General features: G+C 46.3%; 1 protein-coding gene across 1 annotated transcript in view; it reads right to left on the bottom strand.

The window, feature by feature from the left end:
* adgrb1a (adhesion G protein-coupled receptor B1a) overlaps positions 1-23,628 on the bottom strand; it is a 179,840-nt gene that overhangs the window by 143,590 nt on the left and 12,622 nt on the right. The window contains exon 2 of the mRNA XM_068760530.1: positions 10,473-10,478. Coding sequence (XP_068616631.1) covers positions 10,473-10,478 — 6 coding nt within the window. The remainder of the gene's footprint in view (positions 1-10,472; positions 10,479-23,628) is intronic.

Here is a 23,628-nt window from a genome sequence, read left to right as displayed (position 1 = left end):
TATTTTACATGTACATAAATGTTTTAAGGCTGTAAAACCCCTCACCACACACTTTATACACGTTTAACAGTCAGGCATTAATCTAAATAGATTGTTTCAGTATTATAGAATGAAACCAAAGATCAAAACCTTTTCAGAACTAAACGTTTGTTTGAGAAATATAAATATATAGTACGTACAGTAAACGTTTTCCTGTTAATAATGTTAAGGCGTGCAGGTCGAGGAAAGAGCCGCTTGGAGTGCAGAAGAACAAATATTCTACTCGTGCTGTCTTTAGCCTCTCATGCTGCTTTATTGGATAGCTTAGCACAGCGGAGCGGCAGCGGCTACATGTATCAACAGGAAGAAACAAAACCCAAAAGGGACGTGACGTTTATGCTCCTACAAAATAAAAGCCTCTTTTTACACAGAGAATAAGAGCGCTATAAAACAAGCGCTTAACAAATAAACATGATAGCTTTTAGAAATAACGAATTTAATTTTAATGATCAACCTACGAGGTTGAACACATAAGAAGTTATTAATAGCAACTCGCGTGTATTTCACAGTTCCTCCGACCGCGCCTTCGTCTTGCACCGTTTCAAGGCGCGTTCAAGTGCAAAAAATAAAATCTGAAAGATTGCATTAAAACTCTGCGAAGCAGCAAAGTCGCAGAAGATGAACCGCATTATATCAAGGGACTACTGTATAGTGATATGTAGATATTTATATATCTATATATTTATATATTTTTTGTATGCTTGTTTGAGAAGTTATATATATTTTGAATTATGGCCAAATTATCGGTGTTCCTTTGTTTGTTACCTTTTCTACCTCACCTGGCATTTGGCAATCTTTGTTTTTATCTTTGGAAGGTATTATTTTCTGTTTTTCAGTTCAAGATGGTCTTTAAACTAAAGATATTTTATGTTTGTTTAATATTAAAGACATTTAATTGTAACAATTGCATTTCATTTGTGTATGTGTTGGATTGTTTAGTTTTTAAGTTTCAGATTAGTTAATGGAAGTTAATATTAATAAGCATCATTATGTCAATTAAAATTAGTTGTCAGAAATAAGACATAAGAAGACTAACTATTTTTAAGTTAAGAAAAATTAAATATTTGAAATACAAATACATAAGGCATTTAAGTTAATGGAATGTATTATGTTTAATTATTACTTTACTTACATATATTAAGACCCAAACTTAAAAGTTCTTGTGTAATCAGTTTCCAAAATATTTTTGAGTAAGTTGAACTGATCAGGGTTTACAGTGTGGGGGCAAGTTGAAGACAGATTTGGAAGGAAGCACTATCAGAGAAAATATAAAAGCAAGTTGAAATTGAAGGAACTCATATCTTCCCGCCAGGTTCGAATTGTAGGTGTTGGATGCCAAGAGGAATGTAGCCTCTTGGGAGAATGAATCCTTGACAGCGGCGTTCTGGTCTCTGATTTGCAGGATGTTCACTACATGCTATAAACATAGATATTAAACCGCAACCATGAAAGCCTGATGAATTGAAGATTATTTTTCGCATTTGTTTTTACCGACTGATCTGAGAGAAGAGAAACGTTTAGCTTTTCATTTCCTTTGTATTCTGTGCTTGAGAACAAGATGTTCAGATTTACAAACCCACCTGCTGCCGTGATTAAATGAACGCATTCAATTTAAAGTTGAGTGGTGCTACAGTGCAGCACAAAGGCACATGTGGAATGGCCGGCACGTTTCACTGAAGCGCGTCAGAAAGACAAAGAGAAGCCGTCTGACTTCAGGCTGCAGCGTTGTTCCTCCATCTGAATCGGACCGTTCCACGGCAGCATCGTGGGCTCCTCTTTGGTTTCAGGGGCAGCTCTGCCGAACAGACATTTCAATTCTGAAGATGGATGCTGCCTTTCAGAGGGAATGATAAGAAGAGACTCAGAAGGTCTTTCACCGCAGGGATCCCCTTGAGGGACAATAAAGCTCTGAACTGCTCTTACTTTTCCTGGAGCCTGACTGACAGATCAGTGAAGTGGGGCTTGTCCTTTTTGGCACACGTCCATCTGGCAAAGACGGCTGCTGATAAAGTTTGAGGGAATGCGACGTCCGCATTCCGTGTTTTCTTGTCAAAGTGTAATGATTTTGGAAAGCGTCCGCCAGCCGCGCTCTAAATGCAGGTTGTGTCTCTGTGGATTCCCCGTGCAGCTGGAACGCTGCTGGGGGGGCGTTCTCTCCTGCTGGCTGTTGCTTACAGCGTCTCCAGAGCACTGGCCATTACGCTTAAGTGTTCCTGTGGGAACCGCTGGAATCTCTGAGGCTCTTTCCTCCGCAGACTTGAGTGGATTCCCCACCCCCGCTACCCCTTCCCCAATATGGCTATTAAGAATTAAACCGCCCCCGCTGTACTCCAGTGCGTCCTGCGCTCTCTCCGGCTCCTCCAATCACTCCACAGATGATGAATGCCTCATTGTTGTCTTCGGGGGTGCTGTCAACTGTTCAATTTAAAACCCATATGACATTCTACGGTGTGTGAATAATATTCAGCGGCGTCCGGGGATTGCAAACCTTTAAACCTCTTATTCAGATGCGAGCACAGATCCCTGAGCAATGCGGTTTGCTCGTCCTACGCTTTATAACACTCTCATGCATCAGCGGTCCTCGTCTCCCCACACTGTGTGGGACGGTGACTGCATTGTGACTCAGAGACAGGAGGAGGCGGCTCGCAGGTCACGGGGAGGGATGTGGGATCATGCAAGCAGAAACTCTCTGCCCCCACGTCCACATTCACAGCTGCATCTATGAACGCCATGCACAGCTAGCATGAGCTTAGTTATGCGTGCAGCCGTGCACAGACACACGTTTGCTCAGGACCACACTGGCGTGGGTTGGAGCAAGCAATTCTTCAGATGTCTTTTTCCTGAGCCGCCTGATTGGGTGATCCGTAGCGCATTCAACACTCAGAGGGGCGCTGCTCCATCACTTGTAAAATAAGCAGCGAGAGCTAGCTTATTTTGCTAGCGAAGTAGCATCGTAGCCCCGAAGAAGAATTCACCCATTGGCTGCAGCCCTTTGAAAGCATTTGGACTCATATTTCCAGGCCCGCAGAATATTGTGTTCTATCAGGGATCAGCAGCTGAATCTCGGCTGGTTTCTCCAAAGCACAGAGACGAGCTGTTTCGTGTCAAGCAGCCACAGCGACTTGGATTGTAATAGAAACAAAGCACATATTAATTGTCTTTGTAATTTATTGTAATTTATGTAATATATTGTCATTCATTGTCATTTTGCATCAGTGGTGTAATTTATTTTAGATTAATTGTTAGTTTGCATCGGCGGTGTAAAATCATTTTATTTTTATTTTTCTATTGTTATTTTGCATCAATTGAGTAATTTAATATTAGTTTTATTTGTATTGTTAAATGTCGATGATTTATGTACGAAGGACTTTCAACGGAAACAAGACCGCAAGGGCTTTTTAGAAATACTCCTCTTAGACAGGATGTGTGACTGTACTTGTACTGTAATACATGCTACTGTTTACTGTATTTGTACTGTAATACATGCTATTGTTGACTGTACTTGTACTGTAATACATACTATTGTTTGACTGTACTTGTACTCTAACATTCTATCTAATAAATATATTCATTATCATCATCAGCAAACTTCTCAACAGTGATTTCCTTCGATAAAACATCAACACGTTCGTACTCTCGGACTGGTCAGCATCTGCATTTAATAAAATGTAGAACCCCCCCCGCTGTAGCGAATCTGGTGAGCTCTGTGACAGATCTCTGCAGCCGAGGGTTTGCTGTGTCTGAGTGTGTGTGTGTGTGTGTGTGTGGGGGGGGGGGGGGTTCAAGCCTATATCAGGGTCCGATCTCCGACACTTTCTCCCCGAGCTTCCGTGAAACTCTGCAAGCGTGAGATGCCTGATTCTGTCCGACGTCCACAGATTCACCGTGGTTTCCGTCTCTTCCTGTCTTCTTGTTGTATAATATATTCTCATCGCTCATTCAAAAGCAGCACTACTGCCCCCTATGGGCAGTTTAGGAGTATGATATTCAAGGAGGCGCTGCGGAGACTCCGCCCGTCGACAGCTGCTTTGCCACCTCGCGTGTCACGGGTCTGCTGTATCTCAGCTGGCGAGAGGCGGGGCACACCCTGGATGAGACGCCAGCTCATTGTGGGGCCTTCCTGACACCACACATGTCAGATCCCGGTACTTTTACGCCTGTTTGGCATATTTTATCACTCCTGTTAAAAAATGAAGTCTTATGTATTAAAGTGACAACTGCATCTAGAAAAAATAAAGATGACTGGCTTCCTGTGGCTTCTGGAGAAAATACCGCAGGTGTTAATGTCACAGTAAAACTAAAAGTAAAAAAGGTGCCGTTACCCTTTTGACCTTCAGCAATGCTGAAGAAGCTGCTGAGTTCCTGACATATTTGCACTGTTCTTGTCGTTTTCAACATTCGCAGGATTACACAAGAATAACCACGGATCTGGATGAAATGTGTCAAGGCGGGGTCCACGTCCGGGGACGTGGATGAAGTGAGCCCACTTCACATTTATATATTTTACACATCATCTATCAGATTCATTTCAATGAGACTCAGTGGAGGGGACGGACATCTTTTAAAGATCTTTAATAGAGCGGAGCTAGAAAAAACAGACTATTATCAAAAAAGGAGAATCACCTCATCTAATAGGCAGCAGATAAATCTTTTTATCTGTTGCCGTATCCTGTATCCTCCTGTGAGTGATTAAAATATTCACCTCCATCCAAGTCCAGCCAGAGCAGAACCTGTTCCAGCGTCAGCCTTTAAAATGTATGACATGAGATATTTGAGGAGTCTTTCATATCTGGTGTCATGTTTTAAATCAGAGGTCATACTTTACTGAAATTATTAGTGGTGTATTTGTATCGTGCCTCTCGAGCCTGGCTAGCCGCTCAAAGCTTTACAGCAACAATCAAGACGGTTTGTCATTTCTCTCACGCGAGCAGAGCCGTTAGCGGCAGCAAAGCGAGGCTCTTTGATTGGCTAACAACGGACGTTCAATACAAGAATCCCACAAAGTGAAAAGTGAAAAGCAATAACAGAACCTTCAGTTTTGTGGCACACAGTCTATCCAGGCCTGGACCTTTCTGCTTGCTACATGAAAATGAGCTTGGTCAGTTCAAAGGAATTGGCTGGGATTGGCCGTGACACGATTCCTCGACAAAAAGATGGGAAACAAATCTTTATGGAACTGCTTTTGTTCTCATTTCTTCTTCAAACAGGAAATTAATTACAAACTTTGGAAGTGACCTCAGAAATGAAAGACATTTCTGGAATGTACATTCGGCTTGAGGGGTTGCCACAGCAACCCAACCTTCTCCACTTCGCCCTGTCCTTTGCATCGTCCTCCCCAACACCAGCCACTCTCATGTCCTCCCTCACTACGTCCATGTCTCTTCTCCTGGGTCGTCCTCTAGTCCTGTCCTTTGCATCGTCCTCCCCAACACCAGCCACTCTCATGTCCTCCCTCGCTACGTCCATGTCTCTTCTCCTGGGTCGTCCTCTAGTCCTGTTCCCTTCCAGTTCCATCCTCAGCATCCTTCTACTGACATAGTCCCTGTCTCTCCCCTGGACATGTCCAAACCATCAAAGTCTGGTCTCTCTGACCTTCTCTCTCTCTCTCTCAACCCAGCCGGTCAGACAGATGGCCGTCCACCATGAGCCTAGGTTCTGTCCAAGGTTTCTGCCTGTTAAAGGGAAGTTTTTGTTACACCTCGAGGCGGGCCGGCGTCATTCCCCCACTAACTCTCCCTGTCTTCCCCTCCCGGTGCTCCTGCAATCAGCTCATTCCCGTCACCTGTGCTCCCGTCATCACCTGCACCACATCAGCAATCAGCCCGGACACTACATAGACTCTGCTCACACACCACACCCCTGCCAGATTGTCAGTGATGTTTCCTGCTCTCCCGCACTTCAAACCGACCTCCCGTGTTTCAACCCTGCCTCTTCGCCTGCCTCTTGGGATCTGTCATCCTGACCGTCTTAACCGACAATAAAAGCTGTTTTTGTATTTCCACTCGACCGCCTCGCATTTGGGTTCTTACCTGCCTTAGGCCGTGACAGATTTTCCTTGCCTCCATTGCCAAAGTTCTTGCTCTTGTGGGTCAAGTTGGGTTCTGTCTTTCCCTGCTAATCCTGTAAAGTGCCTGCAGGTGACTTTCTGTTGTGATCTGGCGCTACATAAATAAAAATTATTTGAAGTGAGAAACAATCACAAAACCACTTGGAAAAACTGTCTACGTAGTCCCACATAGAGCCCCAAACCACAAATACAAATGTGCATCCTGGATCAAAATAATAACCATGGTCTGGTTTGATGAGAAGTTGCCTGAAAAAGGACAAATGTGTGGTCAAGTGGTGGTTTGTGTGGAAACCCATCCATCCGTCCATCCATTTTCAACCGCTTATCCGGGGGGGTCGCGGGGGCAGCAGCCTAAGCAGGGAAGCCCAGACTTCCCTCTCCCCGGCCACTTCCTCTAGCTCTTCCGGGGGGGTTCCCGAGGCATTCCCAGGCCAGCAGAGAGACATAGTCTCTCCAGCGTGTCCTGGGTCTTCCCCGTGGTCTCCTCCCGGTGGGACGTGCCCTGAACACCTCACCAGGGAGGCGTTCAGGAGGCATCCTGAATAGATGCCCGAGCCGCCTCATCTGGCTCCTCTCAACGCGGAGGAGCAGCGGCTCTACTCCGAGCTCCTCCCGGATGACTGAGCTTCTCACCCTATCTCTAAGGGAGAGCCCAGCCCCCCTACGGAGGAAGCTCATTTCAGCCGCTTGTACCCGGGATCTCGTTCTTTGGGTCACTACCCAAAGCTCGTGACCATAGGTGAGGGTAGGAACGAAGATCGACCGGTAAATCGAGAGCTTCACCTTTCGACTCAGCTCTCTCTTCACCATGACGGATCTGTGCAGAGTCCGCATCACTGCAGACGCTGCACCGATCCGTCTGTCGATCTCTCGCTCCATCCTTCCCTCACGTGAACAAGACCCCGAGGTACTTGAACTCCTCCACTTGGGGCAGGATCTCCTCCCCGACCTGGGGGGTGCACTCCACCCTTTGAGAACCATGGCCTCGGATTTGGAGGTGCTGATTCTCATCCCGGCCGCTTCACATGCGGCTGCGAACCGATCCAGTGAGAGCTGGAGGGCGTGGCCTGATGAAGCCAACAGGATCACGTCGTCTGCAAAAAGCAGCGACCCAATCCTGAGGCCACCAAACCGAACCCCCTCAACGCCCCGGCTGCACCTAGAAATTCTGTCCATAAAAGTTAAGAACAGAATCGGAAACCCGTGTGTGGAAACCCAGTCAAGCACAATGTGAACTATGATAGCCTCAGCATGCCTTCCCATACTCCGCCTTAAACTGGCGACACCCCACCTCCTGGGAACAACCTAAACCTGTCCTGTACATGTGTCTCTTGTTCTTCTTTAAAAATGTAATCTATTGTTGTTTCAGTGTCCCATATAATGAAAAACGTACTTTTCCCAGTTTTCTATGGAGGGTTTGGGTCATTATTAACCCAAAATCCAGTCGTTCTGTAATCAAGAACAGAAACGCTTCTGGAAGAAATCTCTCTTACTGTGACGTCACAGTATGAAAACGTGCACAAGATGTGTGTGCACATGCACACTCACTCATTCATGCATATTCATTCCATGCACGCAATGGACTTAGTTTCATTCTTGTTCTCAGAGGCTTTTCTGCAGCATCTGTTTGAGACAGAAATGAGGGACGCTGTCCTGCAGCACCTGTTTGAGACAGAAATGAGGGACGCTGTCCTGCAGCATCTGTTTGAGACAGAAACGAGGGACGCTGTCCTGCAGCATCTGTTTGAGAAAGAAACAAGGGACGCTGTCCTGCAGCATCTGTTTGAGACAGAAACGAGGGACGCTGTCCTGCAGCATCTGTTTGAGACAGAAACGAGGGACGCTGTCCTGCAGCATCTGTTTGAGATAGAAATGAGGGACGCTGTCCTGCAGCATCTGTTTGAGACAGAAATGAGGGACGCTGTCCTGCAGCATCTGTGTGAGACAGAAATGAGGGACGCTGTCCTGCAGCATCTGTTTGAGACAGAAGCAAGGGACGCTGTCCTGCGGCATCCGTTTGAGACAGGAATGAGGGACGCTGTCCTGCAGCATCTGTGTGAGACAGAAATGAGGGACGCTGTCCTGCAGCATCTGTTTGAGACAGAAACGAGGGACGCTGTCCTGCAGCATCTGTTTGAGACAGAAACGAGGGACGCTGTCCTGCAGCATCTGTTTGAGACAGAAACGAGGGACGCTGTCCTGCAGCATCTGTTTGAGACAGAAACGAGGGACGCTGTCCTGCAGCATCTGTTTGAGACAGAAGCAAGGGACGCTGTCCTGCGGCATTGATAGAGTCAATATGCTAATTTTCATTTGTTTAATGTAACGGTTAGGTGAAGAACAGTCCCATCTGGTGGGCGGCGATGTTGTGCGCCCTAAAAGTATTGTGATGTCACTGGGTCAAGAGGTGGAGCTACGAAGGTGATAAATAAACATGTTCCGGAAAGCGGAACGGTAGTTGGTTTGGAGGAGCGCGCCAGACCACCCGGTCCTGGCTGCGCCAGAGAAAAAGGATCCGTGCCTCTGCCTGATTCATTTCGATGCATTTGTAAATTAATATCACAATGTTAGAGACTTTATCTCTAACATTTATTGGTCCTCGAGCCGCGAATCCAATATCACGTAAATCCACGGTCCGGAACGTGCGGCAGGAGCGCGGACGCACGCGGTTTTTGCGCTGGCATGGCGATGGCCAGTCGGCAACGCAGCGGGTCCTCGGAGAAGGCCCCATTCACGTTTCGGTCCGACGGGAGATCCGTGTGACGGAGGAACAGCGGGAAATACGCATCGATGGACGAAGGTAAGTAAGGATTTAAGATGTTTATGTGTGTGAATGAGTGAGAATGGAGGTTGCGCGCGCGTCGCGTGCTTGTCGGTTACGTAGACGGGTTTCGTCTTAAACGTTATCTGTGGAAGAGTAATTAGGTTATCATCGAATATCCCTTGGGTCAATAGATCCTAAAACTGGTGGCGTTAACGCTAGCCATAGAAATTGGTGGAGATTTCTTAAATCCGGGTTATCAGCGAATAAGCCCTTGATCCGTAGCGGTCATAAATCTCGACTGTTCTTAGAGCAGGCAGGAAGCGGATTCTTCTTAATCCCCCTGCTCTAAAAACAGACAGGCAGGAAGCAGGTTATTAAAGTATAATAAGCCTTGGGCCGCGTAGAACGAGTCCTAAATCGAGCATGGCCATTGAATGTAACGACAAGTAACGTGTGTATGTATGGATGCTTGAATGGTGCTAAGCAGAGGAGCACATGGGGAACTGTAACATAAAACAGCATGCTAAAAAACTTTAAAATAAAAATCGTGAGCAACAGGATAGCTTGGGTTGCAGGATGTCTCAGTGAGTTCTGCAGGCCTCGACTGGACATTCGTGCAAGGGGGGATAACTTTCCCAGTTGAAGATAAACATCTAGGAAGGTAGATTGTTTGTGAATAGATTATTTCTAGCAGAGAAGAAGGAAAAGGTGATGTTTTGGTAATTAAAGTACGAGAGGATGTTTAATGATGGAGGAGATTTAAGAAGGATTGAGAAGGTCGCTTGGATGGAGTGGAGAAGAACGCCAGAAGGAAGAAGCAGGAACCGGTGAGTATACGGAAAGTATTGAGAATGTGTGGAGGAACAGCTAAGTTGAGGAAAAGAAACCAGAATGTGGTAAGTGTTGGAAATGTAACATGTAAGAAATATGATGTGTAAAGATTGTTTTGAGCGTTTCAGAAGAGACAAAGAGCATGGAGAAACAGCATGCTGAGACCACATGGCAGCTCCAAGATGGAGACCAGGACAACTACAAAATGGAGGTTTAAGCAGAAAAAGTCTTTGTGAATTCCAAATTAGCATGACAAAACCGCGTCTCTGCAGCCATCTCTGTGCTGTGAGAGCGTAGCTAATGGCTCTACGGCACGGCCATTTATATGCGGATGTTTCTGGAGACACCCTTTTGTTTGAGAAAGTTTTGGAAGACACAAAGAAGGTTGAAGGAGATGTAAGAAGATGAAGCTGAGGAGAAGAAAAAAGAGGAGACAAAGGAATGCTGGATGGTGAAGACAGACAAGAGACAAAGACATGCCACATGGCATCGGATGACGCTGCATGGAGGCCACAGGCAGGCCACAGCGCCAGGATGACGACCAAGACAAGATCGAAGTGCTTGCACAGAATTAAAAATAAATAATAAATAAAATATCTAACGCCTTTTAAGAAAACCCCAGATCAGCATAGTGGAGGTAAAATCACAAAATGGTGGGTTCAAGGAGGACGACTGACTGAATGCCTGTCTTTTTATGGCTGAGTGGGGGTGAGAAGGGCCCTCTCACGTCCACTCGGTCTTGGGACACGTTTGAAGACATTCGACCCCCACCATTTGCTTAGCTAAACACAGGAATGGGGATGTACCAGATCATCCCCCCACTTTTATGACTCTGTGGAATGCGAGCCACAGGGAGTCATCAAGAACAGACAGTTTAATTAGATTAAAAACTAGGGTAATCTCAGGATCTAAATAAAATCTAAAATAATTGATGATTCAACGGCGGACAGGTAATTGCACAAACACACGCACACATCTAAAGAGACTTTTGACTACGGTACAAGACAGATAAGGAGGTTAAAGACTGACTTCAGACTGAAGGAAGATGAGACGACTAGAGACAGACATGAATCGATTCAGACGTGAATTGGGGACTTGACATTTGTGACTATATCATGTAAATTTAATGCTATTTCTACCATAGCAGGAGGGATCCCGGACTGGACTGGGAGCAGATAAACTCTGTCAACATATGGGTTCTCAATAGTGAAACGTGAAATGAAGGAAGGAAGAGGTTCAAAGATTTTACCGTGTGTCAATAAAGGAATGTGTTTTGTTCTGAGTTGCAAATGCCGATAGCAGCTCCAGGAACACCAGGAGAGACTGCTAAGCTGTGATGCAGAAACGACAGCCGACGGAAGCGCTGTACGGTGGAAGGAACATCTCAAGTAACAGCAGAGGAGAAGCCTGACGGACTGGAGGTGATGAACCTTCCAGCCAACGCATGGCAACCTCAACAGGAGCATCTCAGACGAGCATAGGGTGAGAGGCACATGGAAACTCCTTTGAACTTATTTCATCCCAAATTGAGTGATGTATATAATATGTTGTGAATGTGACGCAAGAGTAGGAAAGACATTGTATAAACCAAGTTAGACTAATGCTAATAGAGTAGACTAGATTTACTAATGGAAGCAAGTTTGAACCATGGAATACTTTCATAGTTCAAACAGGAGGGATTGCACAGCAGTAATTAAATCAATAATTACTCTGGAAGAATAAAAATAATACTAAAAAAAATTGTTTGCTGTATATATGTGTGTAGAATCACTAAATCCTGTTCCAGTAGCCATAATAACTAGTTATAACGGTAATGATTTTGTGAATCAGGTGGTAAGATGTGAAACAACATGCAGATCAGATGTCACTGTATATCAGAGCGCTAGGCTAGTGTAGAGAAGGCTAAAATGAGGCTTGGCCAATGCACGGAAGAAACCAAAAGCCATGGATGCAGTACATCGATTTGGTGAAGAGAAGAAGTGAAGAGGAAGCGTTGAGTGAATAGATGAAGCACACTCTTTCTGAACAATGTCCAGAGAGCAAATGATCTGCCGAAGTTTTTCTTTGTCCCGACAGGAGGGCGAATCTACAGAGCGTGTTTGGTGTTGGCATCTTCATGGAAACCATCAGGAAGCAGCAGACGGTCCGGACCGAGGAACGGAGGACCACTCAGGGTCATGCTGACGACACCAACGAGACGTGAACATCCAGAGTTCCTCCTGAATCCATCCGTTGCACTGCAGGAGGAAACGGCTCTTGCCAAACTGATCCAGAGATGCAGACAGGAAGTCTGATCAGAGAGAGGTGGTGAGAGATTGAATCACACTCATTTTAAGATCCGTGAGGAAGAGACCCTCACAGTGTAACGCAGGACAAGAACACTGACAGTGAAGCTGAATCGCTTTCAAGAAGATTTGCTGATGGACAAGGAACGAGAACAACCAGACCGACTTAACACCGAGAACAGTTTGCATTTTCCAAAGTGTAATCTGTTTGAATGTTTGTCTAGAGATGTGTGACTAGAAGAACGTCATAAAGTAATTTATGCAGATTAGGAGAGTTTCATAGGAGTAGTTAACCAACACCTGGTATCGTTATACTGTATTAATTGCAACTGTCAGTAATTTATGATTAAGTGGAGAAGCGTACGATGCAATTAGAATCCTAAAATAGATCAAATAACACTAATGAGCAGGATGTAGATTTAAATTCATAAACTAAATTTAACTAAACCATTGCTATTTGATATTCCAATAGGCATGAAATTAATAGAAAGATAGGTTAACAATTATACTAAAATAGAAGTAATAAGTCTACAACAACGTAAAAGTGTATAAGCATATGACTTTTGATAACATTAGAGTAAGTAAAAGTAGCTAAATTATAGTGACAAGTTGAGTTAATAAGACAGTAAAAGATTGTTATGATTATCCATCCATAATATAGACATTGTAATAATTTAATTTAGAGTTCAGAATGTTCCAGATGTGTTAAGACTTTGGAGCAATATAAGATAAAATAATCATGTCACTGTTTTCAAATTTCAGTGTAGAGAACATAATGCTGGTAAAATGTTAAAGTAATTCAAACTAGGAGAAACATCGGTAAAGCTCTAACGTAGGATTTGTGAATAAAGGGTTGAGTCAGCAACATTTGGTTTGCGGAAATGAATGTTGATTGTTTTTGTACGGGTTTGAATTTATGTTTTTTCATGTTTGTTTTCCTTGTTGACGATGAATGAGATGTTTGATATTGTATTAGGAAAGATTGTTAAAATGCCTGAATTGGGGGTCATTAAGATAATCGCAGGTGCAGCTGGATTGTGGAAGGAATTTTCCCGTTTGAAAGATGTATGCTATATGAAGATGGAATCTGCAAACTACGGGTTTTTCGCCTTCCTCCCTGATTCAGGTCAGATCATGAATGTAAGAACTCAGATCATGAATGTAATAACTCAGGTATTGATTTTGATTGTACTGATTTTGTTCTGTGATTGTTTTCTGATAGTTTAGTTCAAGCATGTTTAGTTAACACTGAATGTTTTGTAGAAACCAGAAGAATGTTACAGTTTTACAATGAAAATACAGGAGGGAATGATAGAGTCAATATGCTAATTTTCATTTGTTTAATGTAACGGTTAGGTGAAGAACAGTCCCATCTGGTGGGCGGCGATGTTGTGCGCCCTAAAAGTATTGTGATGTCACTGGGTCAAGAGGTGGAGCTACGAAGGTGATAAATAAACATGTTCCGGAAAGCGGAACGGTAGTTGGTTTGGAGGAGCGCGCCAGACCACCCGGTCCTGGCTGCGCCAGAGAAAAAGGATCCGTGCCTCTGCCTGATTCATTTCGATGCGTTTGTAAATTAATATCACAATGTTAGAGACTTTATCTCTAACAGGCATCCGTTTGAGACAGGAATGAGGGACGCTGTCCTGCAGCATCTGTGTGAGACAGAAATGAAGGACGCTGTCCTGCAGCATCTGTTTGAGACAGGAATGAGGGACGCTGTCCTGGAGCATCTGTGTGAGACAGAAATGAGGGACGCTGTCCTGCAGCATCTGTTTGAGACAGAAATGAGGGACGCTGTCCTGCAGCATCTGTGTGAGACAGAAATGAGGGACGCTGTCCTGCAACATCTGTTTGAGACAGAAATGAGGGACGCTGTCCTGGAGCATCTGTTTGAGACAGAAATGAGGGACGCTGTCCTGGAGCATCTGTTTGAGACAGAAATGAGGGACGCTGTCCTGGAGCATCTGTTTGAGACAGAAATGAGGGATGCTGTCCTGCAGCATCTGTTTGAGACAGGAATGAGGGACGCTGTCCTGCAACAGCTGTTTGAGACAGAAATGAGGGACGCTGTCCTGCAGCATCTGTTTGAGACAGAAACAAGGGACGCTGTCCTGCAGCATGTTTGAGACAGACATGAGGGACGCTGTCCTGCAGCATCTGTTTGAGACAGAAATGAGGGACGCTGTCCTGCAGCATCTGTTTGAGACATAGAAGAGGGACGCTGTCCTGCAGCATCTGTTTGAGACAGAAATGAGGGACGCTGTCCTGCAGCATCTGTTTGAGACATAGAAGAGGGACGCTGTCCTGCAGCATCTGTTTGAGACAGAAATGAGGGACGCTGTCCTGCAGCATCTGTTTGAGACAGAAATGAGGGACGCTGTCCTGCAGCATCTGTTTGAGACAGAAATGAGGGACGCTGTCCTGCAGCACCTGTTTGAGACAGAAATGAGGGACGCTGTCCTGCAGCATCTGTTTGAGACAGAAAAGAGGGACGCTGTCCTGCAGCATCTGTTTGAGACAGAAAAGAGGGACGCTGTCCTGCAACAGCTGTTTGAGACAGAAATGAGGGACGCTGTCCTGCAACAGCTGTTTGAGACAGAAATGAGGGACGCTGTCCTGCAGCATCTGTTTAAGACAGAAACGAGGGACGCTGTCCTGCAGCATGTTTGAGACAGACATGAGGGACGCTGTCCTGCAGCATCTGTTTGAGACAGAAATGAGGGACGCTGTCCTGCAGCATCTGTTTGAGACATAGAAGAGGGACGCTGTCCTGCAGCATCTGTTTGAGACAGAAATGAGGGACGCTGTCCTGCAGCATCTGTTTGAGACAGAAATGAGGGACGCTGTCCTGCAGCATCTGTTTGAGACAGAAATGAGGGACGCTGTCCTGCAGCATCTGTTTGAGACATAGAAGAGGGACGCTGTCCTGCAGCATCTGTTTGAGACAGAAATGAGGGACGCTGTCCTGCAGCATCTGTTTGAGACAGAAATGAGGGACGCTGTCCTGCAGCATCTGTTTGAGACAGAAATGAGGGACGCTGTCCTGCAGCATCTGTTTGAGACAGAAATGAAGGACGCTGTCCTGCAGTATCTGTTTGAGACATAGAAGAGGGACGCTGTCCTGCAGCATCTGTTTGAGACAGAAATGAGGGACGCTGTCCTGCAGCATCTGTTTGAGACATAGAAGAGGGACGCTGTCCTGCAGCATCTGTTTGAGACAGAAATGAGGGACGCTGTCCTGCAGCATCTGTTTGAGACAGAAATGAGGGACGCTGTCCTGCAGCATCTGTTTGAGACAGAAATGAGGGACGCTGTCCTGCAGCACCTGTTTGAGACAGAAATGAGGGACGCTGTCCTGCAGCATCTGTTTGAGACAGAAAAGAGGGACGCTGTCCTGCAGCATCTGTTTGAGACAGAAAAGAGGGACGCTGTCCTGCAACAGCTGTTTGAGACAGAAATGAGGGACGCTGTCCTGCAACAGCTGTTTGAGACAGAAATGAGGGACGCTGTCCTGCAGCATCTGTTTAAGACAGAAACGAGGGACGCTGTCCTGCAGCATGTTTGAGACAGACATGAGGGACGCTGTCCTGCAGCATCTGTTTGAGACAGAAATGAGGGACGCTGTCCTGCAGCATCTGTTTGAGACATAGAAGAGGGACGCTGTCCTGCAGCATCTGTTTGAGACAGAAATGAGGGACGCCGTCCTGCAGCATCTGTTTGAGACAGAAATGAGGGACGCTGTCCTGCAGCATCTGTTTGAGACAGAAATGAGGGACGCTGTCCTGCAGCATCTGTTTGAGACATAGAAGAGGGACGCTGTCCTGCAGCATCTGTTTGAGACAGAAATGAGGGACGCTGTCCTGCAGCATCTGTTTGAGACAGAAATGAGGGACGCTGTCCTGCAGCATCTGTTTGAGACAGAAATGAGGGACGCTGTCCTGCAGCATCTGTTTGAGACAGAAATGAAGGACGCTGTCCTGCAGTATCTGTTTGAGACATAGAAGAGGGACGCTGTCCTGCAGCATCTGTTTGAGACAGAAATGAGGGACGCTGTCCTGCAGCATCTGTTTGAGACAGAAATGAGGGACGCTGTCCTGCAGCACCTGTTTGAGACAGAAACGAGGGATGCTGTCCTGCAGCATCTGTTTGAGACAGAAACGAGGGATGCTGTCCTGCAGCATGTTTGAGACAGACATGAGGGACGCTGTCCTGCAGCATCTGTTTGAGACAGAAATGAGGGACGCTGTCCTGCAGCATCTGTTTGAGACAGAAATGAGGGACGCTGTCCTGCAGCATCTGTTTGAGACAGAAACAAGGGACGCTGTCCTGCAGCATGTTTGAGACAGACATGAGGGACGCTGTCCTGCAGCATCTGTTTGAGACAGAAATGAGGGACACTGTCCTGCAGCATCTGTTTGAGACATAGAAGAGGGACGCTGTCCTGCAGCATCTGTTTGAGACAGAAATGAGGGACGCTGTCCTGCAGCATCTGTTTGAGACAGAAATGAGGGACGCTGTCCTGCAGCACCTGTTTGAGACAGAAACGAGGGATGCTGTCCTGCAGCATCTGTTTGAGACAGAAACGAGGGATGCTGTCCTGCAGCATGTTTGAGACAGACATGAGGGACGCTGTCCTGCAGCATCTGTTTGAGACAGAAATGAGGGACGCTGTCCTGCAGCATCTGTTTGAGACATAGAAGAGGGACGCTGTCCTGCAGCATCTGTTTGAGACAGAAATGAGGGACGCTGTCCTGCAGCATCTGTTTGAGACAGAAATGAGGGACGCTGTCCTGCAGCATCTGTTTGAGACAGAAATGAGGGACGCTGTCCTGCAGCATCTGTTTGAGACATAGAAGAGGGACGCTGTCCTGCAGCATCTGTTTGAGACAGAAATGAGGGACGCTGTCCTGCAGCATCTGTTTGAGACAGAAAAGAGGGACGCTGTCCTGCAGCATCTGTTTGAGACAGAAATGAGGGACGCTGTCCTGCAGCATCTGTTTGAGACATAGAAGAGGGACGCTGTCCTGCAGCATCTGTTTGAGACAGAAATGAGGGACGCTGTCCTGCAGCATCTGTTTGAGACAGAAATGAGGGACGCTGTCCTGCAGCATCTGTTTGAGACAGAAATGAGGGACGCTGTCCTGCAGCACCTGTTTGAGACAGAAATGAGGGACGCTGTCCTGCAGCATCTGTTTGAGACAGGAATGAGGGACGCTGTCCTGCAGCATCTGTGTGAGACAGAAATGAGGGACGCTGTCCTGCAGCATCTGTTAGAGACATAAATGAGGGACGCTGTCCTGCAGCATCTGTTTGAGACAGAAATGAGGGACGCTGTCCTGCAGCATCTGTGTGAGACAGAAATGAGGGACGCTGTCCTGCAGCATCTGTTTGAGACAGAAATGAGGGACGCTGTCCTGCAGCATCTGTTTGAGACAGACATGAGGGACGCTGTCCTGCAGCATCTGTTTGAGACAGAAATGAGGGACGCTGTCCTGCAGCATCTGTTTGAGACAGGAATGAGGGACGCTGTCCTGCAGCATCTGTGTGAGACAGAAATGAGGGACGCTGTCCTGCAGCATCTGTTAGAGACATAAATGAGGGACGCTGTCCTGCAGCATCTGTTTGAGACAGAAATGAGGGACGCTGTCCTGCAGCATCTGTGTGAGACAGAAATGAGGGACGCTGTCCTGCAGCATCTGTTTGAGACAGAAATGAGGGACGCTGTCCTGCAGCATCTGTGTGAGACAGAAATGAGGGACGCTGTCCTGCAGCATCTGTGTGAGACAGAAATGAGGGACGCTGTCCTGCAGCATCTGTTTGAGACAGAAAAGAGGGACGCTGTCCTGCAGCATCTGTTTGAGACAGAAATGAGGGACGCTGTCCTGCAGCATCTGTTTGAGACAGGAATGAGGGACGCTGTCCTGCAGCATCTGTTTGAGACAGAAATGAGGGACGCTGTCCTGCAGCATCTGTGTGAGACAGAAATGAGGGACGCTGTCCTGCAGCATCTGTTAGAGACAGAAATGAGGGACGCTGTCCTGCAGCATCTGTTTGAGACAGAAATGAGGGACGCTGTCCTGCAGCATCTGTTTGAGACAGAAATGAGGGACGCTGTCCTGCAGCATCTGTTTGAGACAGAAATGAGGGACGCTGTCCTGCAGCATCTGTTTGAGACAGAAATGAGGGACGCTGTCCTGCAGCATCTGTTTGAGACAGAAATGAGGGACGCTGTCCTGCAGTATCTGTTTGAGACATAGAAGAGGGACGCTGTCCTGCAGCATCTGTTTGAGACAGAAATGAGGGACGCTGTCCTGCAGCAGCTGTTTGAGACATAAAATTGTCATAGAAGTGTCTGAGAACTGCGTTAACTTGTGTAAAAAGTGTAGAATCTGGGACCTTTAAGATATTTCCATTTAAGATTATCAAAGTAAGTTCGAAGAACAGTCAGCTTGATGATAATTCTGGCTAACCGTCCCGCGCCTCAGGAGGGGAATGCGGCTCTAAATCATTCATTTACATTAATTTGCTCATCTGTTGCCATAAATGTAAGAGGGCCAGACAGATTGGCAGTTTTTTTAACAATGAATACAACAAGTCCCCCAATTCCACACAATGGACTTTTGTTGCTGTGTTATTTTGAGACCCCGAGTGAGGGATACTGTGTGTTTATGTTGGACTTCAAACAGTAATCTATTCATGTGTAACTTTAAAGAAAAAGGTGTTATTGTTGTCTGTATATTTTCTCTGTGTATGTGTTTGTGTATTGTTGGAAAAATATAAAGAACATCTTTGCTGTCATAAGTTCTTTTCTTGGACCTGCTTCAGCTTATAGTGTGTGTGTGTGTGTGTGTGTGTGTGTGCGTGTGTGTGCGCTATGGGTGAGCGTTTTGACAGTGTGTCACCTCTGGGTGTCATTCCTGGTGATATCACCAAGGAGAGTAGCCATCCTGCAGAGCCACCACCTGTTCTTAACAAGGACACGCACACACACACACACACACGCACACACACGCACTGACAACCATCTCTGGCACACAGCAGCCATAAAATGGTAGAGTTCAACGCAATCGAAAACATTCATCTTTACTGTCCAAGACATCAAATCTGAGCAACGACAGTCGTACTCCCATTAAATATCCTCAAATCCAAGGAAGTCTGGCAACGTGAACACACCTTCTAGTTCTCAGCTTCAAAGGGACAATGCAGTCTCTCAACAATCGAGCGCCATACAGAGAGCAAAAGGGTTGTAGATCTCCTTGATTCCTCTATGAAATATGTGTGATGCGTAAAATAGAGAAAAGAGTGTCGTGAACAGAACGAGAAAAGGACTCAGAGAGCGCAGACCTCCCCCAAGCAGCTCGTTCCCCTCCTAACTGGATCTACACCGTCCACATGGTGATCTGGATCAGCACCAAAAGGTTCTAGATTGTTCTGGTATCTTTATACACCAACATGAAAAGTCACCGTGAATCAGAGTTGATGTTTATTTTTAACTGATTCTTGAATCCATAAAAGGGGTTTAGTGTTAAAATGTCATATTTTCACCTCATTCTGGATCCAATCCAGATGAAATTCGGTGGTGAGATAGAGACCCCCACCCTACATGACTGTTTCAAATAAAAATGTCAAAGTGATCTCGGGCCCAGGATCTCTTCTCATCATCACCACAATGTCATCATCTGCTCCTGCCTCCCAACATTTCCTGAAAGTTTCATCCAGATACTTCCAGAAGCTTTTGAGTTCTCTTGCTAGCAGACGGACGGACAGACAGACGCCGGAGATTACAGAGGACTTCCTATCAAGTCTTGACATCAACCATAAGCTGTTCTCCTTCAGTCACAGATGGAGGGGGGCAAAAGGTTTGGCTTGTCCTCTCCCAAATCTCCATGGTTGGATTCGGGAGAGGATGGTGATGGTGGGAAATGAATGGCCTCACACAGGACATGCACATGTACACACACATGTACACACACCTGTACACACACCTGTACACACACATGTACACACACCTGTCAGCCTCCCATGCTCGTCCTGGATGGCAGTTCTTTATCGTCACCTGGTCAGTCGCAGTGGTAAATTGCTTAATGAAAGCATGAATGTTTAATAGCCCCCCCCGGCTGCGTGGAGAGGGACCTGAAATAGGCCGTCCATTGGTGGGCAGCCACAAGGGGCCAGTCAGTTCCTCCACTGGCCTCTCACTGACATTACAGTCTGTTGCGTGTCCTCGGTCTCAGAACATGCAACATGCAACAAAGAGCAGTGAGGTCACGGATTTAAAAGATGTCTTTGTTAATTTCAGAGGTGCTTTGGAGTCCCACCTCCTTGGATAATAACCTACACCCCAGGTGAGTGTTGCTTCTTTCATTGGCTTTAATTGCGTAAAGAGATAACAAACTTTCACCTTTGTGTAACATTTTTCTTTCTCGCTAGCATTGGACGATACGGAACCTACTTTTCTGCCATGTCAACAACCTGCAAAACACATCATTTATCCACTGGCACAAAGTTTCAGTCAAGAAGCAAACATTGTTAACACACTGAACTACAAAACAAGAACGTTACGGAATTTGACACGTAAGGGAAATAAATGATTTATGTTTTCTTTATCGGTCTACATTTCCTGTGAACCTCACATGACACACTGAGCTCCTCCCTCTCTGGTTATTCATGTTGTAAATACCGTATTTTTTGGATTATACGTCGCTCCGGATTGTAGGTCGCACCAGCCAAAAAATGCATAATTAAGAAGAAAAAAACATATATAGGTCGCACTGGAGGATAAGTCGCATTTTTGGGGAAAATTTATTTGATAAAATCCAACACCAAACAACATATAGCACAAAGAACATGCTAACACGTTTACCAAAATATCAGGTTTTATTCCGAATCACGAAATCCAAGGAAATCTTCATCCTCGGTGTCACTTTTGAACAACTCCCCCAACTCGGCAGGTAGACAAGACGCCGCTTCCTCTTCTACGTCGCGTACATCAGACTCGTCGTCAGTTGCAGTTCCAATTATTCCAGCCTTTCTGAATCCCGACAGGATGGTTGCGGTTGTCACTGAAGCCCATGCTTTGTCGATCCATTCAATGACTTCCAGGAAAGTTGCATGGCGCATTCTCCCGGTTGCCGTGAAGCTGTGCTCTCCATCCGTCATCCACTGCTCCCACAGGTTACGCAAAACTGACTTAAAGCTCCTATTCACGGAGATATCAAGTGGCTGGAGTATTTTGGTTAAGCCTCCAGGGATGATGGCAGGTATGGAGTTGAGAACTTTTAATTTATTTTTTAACTGTGGTGTGATGTGCGCTCTCATGCTATCCATCACAAGCAGAGCTTTGCGTGCTCTAAAGAAGCCATCCGGTCGCTTATTGTAGCACTTTGTAAGCCACAAGTTCATCATTTCTTGATCAATCCACCCTTTCGCGTTCACGGCGACTTCAACTGAGGAGGATTGGATTTTTGGCATGGTTTTTCGTTTGAAAATGACCATCGGTGGCAGTTTTGATCCGTCTCCACAACATGCCAGCACCACTGTGAAGTGTGATCTCTCATGACCAGTTGTAACGATATTCACACTTTTTTGCCCTTTCTCTGCAACACTTCGGCCCATGGGGATGTTAAAAGTGAGGGGGACCTCGTCCATGTTAATAATATGATCCAGTGTCACGTTGTGATCACTTACATGCTTTTCAATGAACGCGCGGAAACTGTCAACCTTGGCTTGGAAGTCCGCTGGCAGTTTTTGGGACAGTGTCGTCCTAGCTCTGATAGAGAGGCGTTTGCGCTGCATGAAGCGGTAACACCAAGAAGGTCCTCCCGCAAAGCCGTTTATATTCACCTCCTTGGCAACCACCTGGGCGCGGAGACGCAACTGCACCGTTGACAAACCTCTCCCAGCAGCACGTTGTTCAAGCACCCATGCGTGAACTCGTTCCTCCAACTGCGGCCACCTAGCTTGTCGCCCGCGATTAGCTTTCTTTGTTTTCTTCATTTCAGTAAGCGTAACCTCCGCTTTTCGCCAGTCCCTTACAAGTTTTTCGCTCACTCCAAACTTTCTTTCTGCTGCTCGATTGCCGTTTTCGGCTCCATATTTCACTATCTGAAGCTTGTAAGCCGCGGAATATGACTTTCTTTTCGGCGCCATTTTCAATCAGCCCTTCTAATTTGTGTTTTTAGATAACAGGTGTGACAGATAACTCTGAACCTCCAGAAACCGCGACAGATTCTGACGGGTCACAGAGTTCCCTGTAACACCTGTTATAGAAATGTGTAGGCTACTGTCTCTGCGCTCACAGATTTTGTAAAAAAAGCATATATAAGTCGCTCCGATTTATAAGTCGCACCCCCGACCAAACTATGAAAAAAACCGCGATTTATAATCCGGAAAATACGGTATATGTCAGTAATCTCGCTCTCTCCCTCTCTTTGTCCCTCTTTCTGTCTCTGTCCTTCTGTCCGTGGTGCTGCAGAACCTGGACCTGTGGCCCTAAACACTGATGTCCACGTCGCCGGCATTAGCATTTCCAGTCTTATACATCTTGTTTTTGTCTTTGTCTCTGTCTCGCTATCACTTCTATATCCATTTCCTTGTTTTGACTCTCTTCTGAGCTGCCATTCTCTCTCTCTCTCTCTCTCTCGCTCTCTCTCTCAACCCAGCCAGTCAGACAGATGGCCGTCCACCATGAGCCTAGGTTCTGTCCAAGGTTTCTGCCCGTTAAAGGGAAGTTTTTCCTTGCCTCCGTTGCCAGAGTGCTTGCTCTTGTGGGTCAAGTTGGGTTCTGTGTTTCCCTGCTGATCCTGTAAAGTGCCTTGAGATGACTTTATGTTGTGATCTGGCGCTATAGAAATAAAACTGAATTTAATGGGGATGTGCGCTGCTGACCTCGACTCGAGACGTCGTAGATCGGTGGAGGGACTACTTCGAAGACCTCCTCAATCCCACCGACATGCCTTCCAGTGAGGAAGCAGGGCCTGGGGACTCTGGGGATGAGCTCCTCTATCTCTGGGGCCGAGGTAGTTAAAAAGCTCCTCGGTGGCCCCAGGGGTGGATGAGATCCGCCCGGAGTCCCTTAAGGCTCTGGATGTTGTAGGGCTGTCATGGTTGACACGACTCTGCAACATCGCATGGACATCGGGGGCAGTGCCTTTGGATTGGGAGACCGGGGTGGTGGTCCCTCTTTATAAGAAGGGGGACCGGAGGGTGTGTTCCAACTACAGAGGGATCACACTCCTCAGCCTCCCCGGTAAGGTCTATTCAGGGGTACTGGAGAGGAGTGTCCACCAGATAGCATTCAGGAGGAGCAATGTGGTTTTCGTCCTACCACACTTTATTACAGCACAGACCCCCGACAATGGTTAATTAGGTGATATTAGATAATTTCCCACGGCACACTAGTGTGCACACTGGTTGGGAAACACTGCTCTAAACTCACACAAAGTTAAAGCATGTTCACCTCTTGTCATTTAGACACAAAGCTTTATCTGTTGACAAGTTGGCTCCTGGAACAAGACATAGGTGGAGCAGGTCGGAGAACAAGGCGTTGACGGAGTGCTACTACGTTAGCAACCCCAGCGACAGGGGTTACATGCAGATAACGAGGGAAGAATGTTTGCTTCGAAACCCCACATCCACAC

Source organism: Brachionichthys hirsutus, chromosome 3, assembly GCF_040956055.1.
Source record: "Brachionichthys hirsutus isolate HB-005 chromosome 3, CSIRO-AGI_Bhir_v1, whole genome shotgun sequence".
NCBI lineage: Eukaryota > Metazoa > Chordata > Actinopteri > Lophiiformes > Brachionichthyidae > Brachionichthys > Brachionichthys hirsutus.
Note: the sequence above shows the minus strand (reverse complement) of the source record. Positions and strands in the feature narration are given on the sequence as shown.